Below are 11934 nucleotides of genomic sequence, written 5' to 3'. Positions count from 1 at the left end.
CGAGAGATCTACGCTCATGCTTATAGTAACGTTCTTCTTAACGTTGTAAACAATTTGTGTAGAACATTAAATCCAATGTGTACTAATCTGATCCGAACAACTCCGATATCCGGATCAACGATTGCCGGTTCAACGAGGTCCTGATGGGCCACCTTGCTTCGAAAATTAGTTAACATGATTTGGACTATTTTATGAGTTGATGTAAGCTTTTGGACATACGGCATTGCTATGCACATGTACGTATGTCTGTAGAAGAAAACTACAAAAAAACACAAATGACAAAAACACAAATTAAGCAAAAAAATTGCTGTTGTCAGGATATAAACACCACACAACAGCAATTTTTTGCTTAGTTTGTGTTTTTGTCATTTGTTTTTTTTTTGTAGTTTTCTTCTACAGACATACGTACATGTGCATAGCAATGGCGTATGTCCAAAAGCTTACATCAAGTCATGCACTCCCATTGCACAAATCTTTCAAAGATAACTATTTTATGAGATCATGAATTTAAACTTAAAAGAGAGACACACATCTTACTAATGTTAGTTTAAGCTTCTGTATTGTGTTTCATCATGTTATCTGTTTGTAGGTAGGTATGGAGTGTTGATGCACGTCTCGGCTGTGGATTGGTGACACCCGGGTGTGTGTTTGTGCGCAGAGAACGGCCTGCCCCGGAGACTGCGCACCGCCTACACCAACACCCAGCTGCTGGAGCTGGAGAAGGAGTTCCACTTCAACAAGTACCTGTGCCGGCCGCGCCGCATCGAGATCGCCGCCTCGCTGGACCTCACGGAGCGCCAGGTCAGTCCGTCCGTCTGTGCGTCCGTGCGAGACACCGCAGCCACCGCCCGCGCGTGGTCTCTGGTACCGGGAAGCCTTCATTGCACAGACGAGAGAGCCACGCCCGAAGTTCCCCCAAGTTCATGTTGGTTTTATTTCCCCGTTCTATCTCATTGTGTGAACCGGCGTGGCATTAAATTTTGCGGTCGATCAGGATAGGTTAGCTACATTATAAAGTCACTGCCGTATATGCGTGTAGTACTTACTCTTCAGTTCTTCGAGGCAGTAGGCGGGCGGAGGGAGGGGGTGAGGGGTGAGAACCCTGGAAGTGAGCTGCAGTGGTAGGGAGCTGGGATGCTCTACATGCCGGGCGTGCCAGGAGCACAACCGGGGAGGGGAGGTGGTTCCTTCATCAGAGGTCGCCCGGTTGTCGACGTGTGCTCCTCCGGGTCGCTGTGACCAGTGTTGTCACAGTGGCCTGGCGGCTCCTCCAGCCACTGTGACCAGTGTTGTCACAGCGGGCCCTGCGCTTCTCGCGTGTCGCCGGGCGCTATAGGGGCCCTCCTCGGTCGCCGCCGCCTGCTCGGCCGAGGCGCGCCGCAAGGTGGGGGCAAATTCCTCTGCATATTATATTGACTACAGACATGTAGTGAGCCACGAGCTGCGGTCCAACTCCCGCCCGAGGCTTGTCGTCAGTCAGTATTCGAGAACACCACAGTGAGGCCTACAGGCGGGAGAACTGTCATCGCTGCCGCCGAACTGGAGTCGTCAACATGGCGAACGCACCTGTTGCAGCATAATATACGTGTGTATGTGTGTATATTCCAATTCGTGAATATCAGTGGACGTACCAATCGTATTGGTAGAGACAGGAAAAAGTCACGAATTCATTTCGCGATAGGCTAAAATACAAATAGTTATACCTCAGTGCTGCCTCTGTTATTGGCTCACAACTCACCTGGATGACTCTGGGCCAATGGGAAACACCCGACCAAAGCTTTATCGAATCACAGGCTGCTACGCTGGAACGTCTCACAAGACAGCAGCCAATGAGTGGTTGGCATTTGACCGAGTGTACGTAGAACTATGGAGTTCATCCTGCAAGTCATTGAACCCGCGAATTTTTCCGGTCCCTACGTATTGGAGTGCCAAATGAAATTTTTTTAGTAGAAAAACTATGTATTCTAGTATACAAATTTTAAACTTAAATAATCATAGCAAGGATTAATAAAAACTTTACAAAATATTTAAGTCGAAAATCAGGTATTCTTATATTTTTCTACCTAAAATCTCATTAAAATCTACATTTTGCTTGAATAGTGCAAAGACAAAGCGTGCGCATCCAAATCAGTTTTAGGTAGGCTAGTTATTTTGGTTTATTTAAAATCCCGTCACTGTAAAAACTTTAGATTATTACAATGTAATTTCCTGTCTTATTCAGTTGTAATTTAAAAAAATATATTTATTTATTTTTTGTGAATATAATTGCTATAATGACATTTCATACTATCTCAATTTGCAGGATTAATTATTTTACACTACGTAGACTTTATTTACTTATAGTAAAAATAAATAATATAAGCACTTTAAACTTGAACAGAAAAATTCTGTAATCAAATGAGTGTAAATTTAAAGTTACCATACAGTATCAATGTATAAACGAAATGTTTATAGGAACTGCACCTCTGTTAAATGAAAAAGCAAGCTGGTTTTATTTCACTTAGGATTTAAAAAACATAAGTATTATTATTATTTTAAAATGTGCGTGTTCCTTTGTTTCAATTGATAAAATAACAATTTTACTATTTCTCAAACTATTTTCATAAGTAATTAATAAATTAAAATTTTAAAAGGTAGCATTTTGGACTATAATGATTAAATGTGGACAATTACTGCAGTGAATCAAATCGATAAAGTTACAAATTGCGTGTAATTTTATGTTTGTATCATAAAAAACTACATTTATTTACACTCAAAATTCCTTATACTTATCATTTTTATTTAAAACTAGATAATAATCCGTAGCTTCTCTTGAGCAATGTCAGAGTTTTGCTAAAATCTCACAATTAAAACAAAAATGTGATTAATTCCCATTTAATAAACTGAATAAATAGACATATAAAATTTTTCAAACACATAAATGAATTTTTTCATAACAATACTGTTTAAGAATTATATTTTCTAAGTGAATATGCATAGGCTTCTTTAATTTGTAGTAGAGATAACTTCTATTTCAGAATGTTCGAAGATACATTTGACCTTGATGAAATCACACTTACCTCTTTTTTTATTTTATGAGGAAGACGGTTTAAACTATTGTTACACAAGAACATATTTTATTTTATCTAAGTTTATGCCATTGTTCATACTATAACTTTCATTTACTATGGTTAAAGAAATGCGTAGAAAAATTATATAATTTCACTTTATTACAAATACCTCCCATATTTTAAGGATACTTGATACAATCGCATGTTTATTTAAAATGTAGAGTACATACCTATATTAAATTTCATATCTAAAGTACTGGTTGATTTTTAGTTTACTTAGTAGGCCTATTACTTAAACAAAATCCCCCAATTATTTACATTTTTCCTCTTTTTCCCACACGAATGTAAAAATTCAGTAATAAGTCTAAATATGGCAATATTCGTTAACCAAACAAAAACCAAACTCATTCCGTATTTCTTTCTTTCACAGATGTGAACTCCTAAATAATTATAAAAATCTCAATAAGTTAAACTTAATGGGTAAAATTTTATATTGCTAATAGATACTGATTTAATGTGTTCTAAATTATGTTTTATTTGAAAATAATATAAACCCCTGTAACAACTTAACAGGTGATATTTCGGAGAACTTTGAATAAGAGATCGTAACTTAAGGTTTATTTTTTTTATATTTTACAATATCTTAAATTAAGTTTTATTAGATCAGATAATTTTATTTATTTTAATTTTAATACCATATTTAAAAATTATAGCTTCAAAAATTTGCGAAAAAGAGTGGTAGATTTTGAATGTTTATAAATCATATCACAAGACTAACACTCTGCTTGATTAGCTTCAGAGATACGACTTTATAACAGAATTAAGCATCTTTTCACAACTTTTTCATTCCAATATATGAAAATTTAAAAGGTTAATACATGATATTAATCCTAATTTTATACGTCATTCTTTCTCAGTTTCTGAATTCCATCATAATTTGCTTGTATATAATATTTATAACTATAAAAATTAAAGTTTCCCTTTTTCACTGCCTTTGGGGTTGAAAATCTAAAAATAGAAACAGTACTCAATGTAACGAATTACTAACGTAATTTATGCTACATTTCGTACATCCAGCTTTATTTACTATGGAGATATAAATTTTTTATAATATCACAAAACTTACTTCCTTTTCACAACCTTATAAAACGAATTTTGGAAAACTGAAACATTACAATGCGCCACTCTAAATTCTTTTGGTTCATTCTTCATTTCTAACTTTTGGATCTAGAAGAATCAGCACCATGCATTTTTCTTTAAACGAAACTTTACACTTTTAAACTCCTTGAGGCCGGTCCCATCTGGCTCCAAACACTCGCTGCAAGCACCAACTCTTTTACCAACTCGTAAGGTAAACACTCCTAACCTGCATATTAAATGAAAAACACCAGAGGAAATAACGTAAATGTTGAAAACTTTAGAAGGTGGCAGAACATTAACAAGACAAAACAAATGAGCTTTATTGAAGTGTAAATGTAAGAAAAAGGGGAAAAAAAACTTTCCATAAACAATACAAAAATAATCAATACGATCTCATTAATGTTTTAGGTACCTACAGTGAAGTCATGTTTTATCACACGAAATTATCTCAAAAATATTCTCAGCTGTTTACATATATAAATATATTTTATAACAAAATTTTTAGCCGATAAGGTCTTAAATCTCTGAAAAATAACGCAATATACAAATACAAATAATTTCAAGGAAGGCTTTGAAGAATTAAGTTATTTTACTACTCTGAAACAAATATGGTCACCAAGTAAACAGCACAGAAGGTGCATTAAGTGCAAACAAGTGCTGAGATATGAACACATTAAAAAAATAATTCGGAGACGACCTTCGAAATGACTTTTTTTTTTTTGCTATTATCTCCAAAGGGTATACATATCTTTTACAAAAGAGGAATTTTGCAAATGTTTGCATCACTAATTCACAAAGAATTCCGTAGTCGTTTAGATGCAAGAGTGCCAGATGTTGCAGAAACCTTAGGAACGTAACTATTCTCTTTTCCTGCGCACTGTAGCCATGAACTTCAATCCGTGTACAAGAATTCCTTAGAATTTTTTTTAAGTTCATTGGAAAGCGAATGAACAAATTAATCTTGTTTTTAGTTAGAAACCTAACTGCTGTAAAATACAGCCTCTAAACCTGGACTTTAAAATGTATCACGGCCAAGTTTTGGTTTTAATCTTTCACCTATTTTCAGCCAATTATTGTAGTGTCCTAAGAATCTGAAATTGTCTTATAGCTGCTACTAAAAATCCCACATTTAACTTATTTTAATGCCATTTTTAGATCCTCTATTATACATTTTTTAATTATATTCAAAATAGTTTTTTCCATTACTCCAATTTTTGCATCTGTAAATTGTTCAACAAAAATTTTGTAAACAATATTTCAATTCTATAAACAGCACAATAAAACAATTTTAAATTATAACTATATATAAACCTGAATTGCACTAAACAGTTCATTAAAGTTTCGAAGATAAGTTAATACGGTTACAATTTGTTTATACTCAAAATAATTTTTATTCTCGTTTTATAAGAAAATTAAAAAGTGACTTTTATTTTAAAATCTCGTTAAGTGTAGATACATATTTCCCAAGACGACATGTTATTTTTATCCAAACGAAGGCGATAATTTTACAGGTTCACAAAAAATTTCGTGTATGACATATAGATCTGCGTGATTAAAGTTGGCAAAGTTTTAGAAGTATTATAGATGGGTAAATTCCTTTACATAACATGGTGCTTACAGTTTTTGCATTTTAATTTCGTTCAGGAGCTCACGCACGCAATTTTTGAAATGAAACTGCTGTCCGAAGGTGGTGGGGGAACGTGGAACTTTAACTCACGAACGAAACATGCCCCAGCATTTATTGTTTCTCCTGGAAACTGCGAGTATGAGTTCAAATGACATTCTTGGCCACGGAGATCTTGCCTATAGTGTATCACTCTCATAGCGAGGACGTGTGTGTATGAGGAGCCGGGAGTGAGACGGGCGGGGCGTGTGTTCGCAGGTGAAGGTGTGGTTCCAGAACCGGCGCATGAAGCACAAGCGGCAGACGCTCAGCAAGAGCGGCGACGAGGCGTCGGGCGGCGACGGCAAGGACTCGCCCACGGCCAAGGGCGGCAAGGCCTCGGGCGACAAGCTGCTGCTGCTGCAGGACGACAACTCCAAGAGCTGCCAGAACTGCGAGCTGAGCGCGCCGCTCCTGGCCGGCGGGGCGCCCGACCTGGGGCCCAAGGCCCGCGCCAACAACAACAACAACAACAACAACACGGGCAGCTTCAGCAGCAACAGCAGCGGCGCGAGCAGCGTGGCCAGCAGCATCGGCAGCTCCTTCGACAAGCTGGCCAACGAGGAGGACTCGCGCTCCAACGACCTGGCCTCGCCGGGCCTGCCCAAGAAGATGACCCCCTTGCCGGCGGAGGTGGCGGTCAAGGTGGAGGCGGGCGGCGGCAGGACTCCCCCCGCCTCCCGGGAAGCCGCCGCCCCGCCCCCGCCGCCGCACGAGGCGCCGCCGCCGGGCAACCTCACGCCCTCGTCGACCCCCGGCACGCCCCAGGCGAGCCCGTGCGCCGCGGCGCCCGCCAACCCCCTGGGCTACCCGCGCGCCTCCCCGCTGCCGCCCGTGGTGACGGCCACCGCCACGGCCTCGGTGGTGCTGCAGGCGCCCGCGGCGCGCGGCTGCTACGCGGGCGCCTACCGGCCCTCGCGCCCCGACCTGCGGCGCCAGGCCTGCTACCCGCCTCCAGCCGCCTCCAGCCTCCAGCCGCAGGTGCGGGCCGGCTACCCGGGGCAGGAGCCGGCCGCCTACCACCGCCAGACGCAGACGCACCGGCCCAACGGGCTGCAGGCGCCCGTCACCACGCCCAGGACCTCCCACGCGCCGGCGCAGCAGCCCCAACACAACCCGCGCGCCGGCTACGCGCAGCCCCAGAGCCACCAGTACCCGCCGCAGTACTACGGCGCCGGCTACAACGGCTACCAGCAGGGCTACCAGCCCGGGTACCCACAGCTGCGCGCGCCCTACCACGGGTACGCCGCGGACGAGGGCTACCACCAGCCCCACCAGACGTACCCGGGCTACCCGCAGACGTACCCCAGCACCAGCGGCGAGGGCCCCCAGCAGCTGGCCGACGGCCAGGGCTACTACGACCAGACCCAGGGCTGCTACGACTACGCGCCCCAGGGCAAGCCGTACTACGACGTGGCGCCTCACCACGGCGGCGAGGCGTCCCACATCCCCGGCAACTACGTGTCGTCGCCTGACCCGTTCCCGGGGGCCGGGGGCGTCGCCGCCCCCGCCGTCATGACGCCGCCCGCCAGCGTGCCCGCCGCCGCCGACGACGGCAGCGGCGGCTACGGCGCCTACCAGCACTTCTACGGCGAGGCGCCGCACGCGGTGGCCATCCAGCCGCCCCACGCCGCCTCCTCGGCCGAGAACAGCGACAGCTCGTCCGACTTCAACTTCCTGAGCAGCCTGGCGAGCGACTTCGCGCCCGAGTACTACCAGCTCAGCTGAGACCTGCTGCAGCTGTAAGCCTCCGTCGCCCGTCGCGGTGGCTCGTCCGAACACTTTTGTACTCCCCATCCGCATGACTACTCCTGCTCGTGCGTGGACCCATGCGGCCTCCTGGCTTGACGCTCTACAACCCGTCGTTATTCCTCTACCCAAGTCCTTGAAATCGGGGAAGATAGAAACAAAGCACTTGGAATAACATTTTTCAGACGTTCATTTCTCTTCTAGTCACACACCATCTGTTTATTGTCTCAACGTAAAAATCATATTTCATTAAACTCTAATCCTGTAGCAAAAAAAGTCAATCCGAATTTCATATCATGATCATTTATTTAGTTGTTTGCTGCTAACAGTCTGGACGCCTCGTGTACGTACATTTAATTATATGCAGTTACTGATGGTGGTTTCGTAAAATGTTGTTTACAAAACTGTTCGGATCAGCATGTCCGCTCTCCATCAGTGAGATGTCTCCCCCGCAAGACCAAAAACACTTCGTGCGCACCTCTTCAAAATGTGTTTTTTCCCGTTATTCTCTAAGCCACCGAAGATTTTTATCTGCCTAGTGTATCCGCCGCAAGAAAAGTAAAGAAGACATCGATACTTCAAGTGCTTCGTATTCATAGCACATTCGTTTTCACTTGGGAAAATAAATTCTACGTAGAAAAGCAATTTTTAGCATCTCACTCTAAAATCACCATCCACAGAATTTATCTTTAAACATTTTAGAGGCAAAATTACGAATATAAAAATTCGTAAAAAAATTATTTTTTCGCACTCTTTGTAGCTTAAACTGGAATGTAAAGCATCTCGTATTCTATAGCTAAATAAATTATTACATGGTGTTGGCTGAACATTTAATCCACCATATGTTTACGTAGATGAAATAACATTCGCTTCGAAAAAGAAGACGAATAACACGAGAAAGACAACAGTGTTGTCATTTTAAATTTCGTCGTACGACAAGAAATTTCAGTGATTAGGGCTGTATTGTAAACCGGCTCTGTGTAAATACACCAGCGTAAGTTTGTGATTCAAAAATCACATACGACAGTAAATAAAGACAAAAAAATTCTTTGAAGTGTCATACACACGAATTTATTTGTTAAGTGAGACGCAGTGTAAGAAAGGACTATTAACAGCACAGAGATTTCCATCATTCAGCACATGTTCATGTATTAGAGACATAGTAAAGTTGCACAGATTTTCAAAACGATTTTTCGCTTTTCTTAAAAGTCTGGCAAAATGTTATGTTGTGAAATATTATAATCATTTAATATAAAACTTTCCGTATTTTTCATATCCTTTAATAACCTAAATATTTTGCAGCGTAATAAGACAGGTTATACCTATATAATATTTACACAGTCCAGAAAAAATAAAACAGCACATAACTTCATGAGCAAACTTTAAAATATAAATTTGTTAACATTTCCGAACAAATTCAAGATGGAAACAATACTCTATCGGCATAGCAGTTAGTTATTTCCATATTTGACTTTATATTATTCTGATTTTTATCTATAGGTACCTATTACTTCATGTTATTTAGGGAACTAAAACCTTGATAATCTTTCGTTTCGATTTGTGTCAACATAATAATTTGAAAAAAAAAAAAGTTTCAAATCACGCTTTATAATCACGCGACTCATTTTCACATAATAACTAACGTTATAAGATCGTGTTCAAGTTTACGTTATGATTATCTCGAAGCATCTCTTAAAAATCGCTTAGAATCTAGTTGCGGTAACCGTCATTGACGACTACAATTATTAATGTTATTTGTAAATATTTTAATCATGTCATCCCGACTTGCGTGATATTTAAAAATTAAATTTGCTTTTATAATTGTGTTAAATAAATTATACCATATTCCAGTTGACCTATCACGAAGATATATCTTATTATACAACCAAACTTACCCAATTTCACTTTTTTAGGGATGTAATTTCACACACATAGGCTACACATATACTGAAAAGTTTAAACGGTATTTTTGAAAACTATATAAGTAACTTTTGTCACGATATATACCATTAGGCCTATATAAATATAAAAATAATATTCAATTTACAGTCACGACTCAGTTAGAGCTAAATTAAAATTATGGATATGAAGGCTTTAATAATGCAACAAAATGCAAAATTGTACTTATAAAATGTCAAAAGATAATTGAATTTTATCGTATTTGTATGCATTAATCAAGTTGCTTTACCAGGTTGCTTATATAAAACATTAAAAATCAGAATTTAAAAAAGTAAAAAAAAATCTACAATACAGATATTTGTTCATGTAATTTGTGCAATGTACCAGAACAAGAAACATTAAAGTAATTAAAAAAATAATCTACCATTTTTGCATATAAATGGTTTTTTGCTGGTTAAAACTAGAAGAGTTTGTTTGAGATTTCTAGCACTAAGAAATGAAAATCCTCTATGCGCGCAACTGAGCCATATGTCATTTAAAAAAATTTGTTTTGTAAATATGCTGAATGTATAAAAAAACGAGCCCTCCAATGGATATAGGTAACTGAAGTATATTTTTTCAAAATTGTTACGCATCAGATTTGTTAAGAAAAATTAACATTGTATGCATCAATATAAAATATGTAATGAGAATTAACCAGAATGCCCTCTCAGTTATACAAAAAAAATAGAACAATACACATGTTATGTGTTTGAGTTTTCATTGTTTCGCAAATACGTGGAAAATGTATCTATTTATTTGTTACATTTGAGTGGATTACATATTTTGGTGACCGTTCTCGAGAGTATTTCTACAGATATTTATAATTCTCAGATCAAATACAGTAAATGTAATATTGTAATTGTAAATGGTCTAGTACTGTTTTCTGGTTGAAGTTTTATTTGAGGTTTGTTGTATAATATACACAACTGTAAACCTTCTATGTCGTACTAAGTAGAATCGCTAAATAATAATTATGAGTGAGATACTAACTGAAATGAACCAAATCCTGGAAAAGCAACAGTTATCTTTGTACCGAATTCCTTAAATTCCGCTCAGACTCTTCTTCGTGATATTTTTGCAAATAGAATAAGCTCAGTACATAATCTTCACTTTTGGAATCCACTTTTCTGAGAGTTAAAGTAATGTTCTTGCATCAGACGTTAACCTTTATATACTTAGAGTTAATACTGAAAACATTTCCATTATACAAAATAAACACATTACTCAGTTTGATAATAAGTACGTGAACATGCGTCAAGCTACTAGTACCCAATTATTGTTTGAAGTGAATTTCAGATACAAGTTTTTCTTAAAATATTATTTCGTTTTCTTTTCAATGAATCATAAAACAGGTATGCGACGATCATTACTAAAATGTTAATTTGTTTGGACATTAAACTTCGGAATAATTAGACCACTTTTATTTAAGATTTACATTTCTGCTGCACATTTTTAGGACTCATTTTGTTTCATGCTATTTCAATCAAATTTGTTAAAAGAAAAATAATATTTCCTACGCTTTGTATTTCTACCCTCCACTCTAGAGCCAGAAAAAAAAACTATAAGTTCTGTGAGTTTAATGATAATATGGGGTAACTCGATGTATTATACATCAAGTAATGTATAACTATCAGCAGTTTAAAGCCAATATATAAAAATGGTGAGTTAATAGTTCTGAAAATTTGTGCTAAAGACTTTACGTGTCCTATGATGCGATTATTAATAGTGTATAATCAATGCTAGAATAATATTGCAATCATTATTCAACTTAGGGCTATGTTGTTGTTGTTCCTTCTTATTTTTGTTGTTTGATGTAAATAATTCGATATATTGATTCTTATTATTACATCGTAATACTTTAGAATTTTGTTTTCTTTTTCATTGATTCCCAACTCCTATAATTCCCTGTCTATAATTTTTTTTTTAATAAAAAAGAATTATTACAATGTTTGGCATTTTCTTTTATCTTATACTTTACTTAATGATTTGTGTAACGAACTTACCATCCCTTTAAGTGATTCTAATATTTCTTTATGAACCTGAACATACAACGTTTTCGGTCCTTAAGGCCCCCGCCCACCCGGGCACACACACGGTGCGCCGAGCTTCAGGAAAAACAACGCGATTTCAAAACTACTCAGGATATCCGAGTAGGGTCTGTTTACGAAAAACATTGAAGACTTCGCTGAGGGCAGAAAAGTACTTTTGATTTCAGATTAAGTTTTTAAACTGTGATTTTAGAAGATTGAAAATGGCTAAGATACGTGTTTGTGGATTAATTTTTAGGCGTTAAACAACCAGTACAGATTCTTGATAGTACGTAAGGGACTTGCACTACACCTTTGTCTTCATTTCTCGGCCATATAATGTTACGGGCACCACTAAAATTTC

At 38.8% G+C, this 11934-nt stretch overlaps 1 protein-coding gene across 1 annotated transcript; it reads left to right on the top strand.

The window, feature by feature from the left end:
- Positions 1-258: 258 nt before the first annotated feature.
- LOC134535250 (homeotic protein proboscipedia) lies at positions 259-11401 on the top strand (the record flags this gene model as incomplete). The annotated part of the gene is given in 3 exon segments (XM_063374321.1): positions 259-281; positions 657-801; positions 6073-11401. Coding segments are annotated over 3 exon segments (1677 nt in total), but the record flags the coding sequence as incomplete, so codon positions are not given.
- Positions 11402-11934: the final 533 nt, after the last annotated feature.

Source organism: Bacillus rossius, chromosome 8 (assembly GCF_032445375.1).
Source record: "Bacillus rossius redtenbacheri isolate Brsri chromosome 8, Brsri_v3, whole genome shotgun sequence".
Taxonomy (NCBI): Eukaryota; Metazoa; Arthropoda; class Insecta; order Phasmatodea; family Bacillidae; genus Bacillus; species Bacillus rossius.
This window is presented reverse-complemented; position numbering and strand designations above follow the sequence as displayed.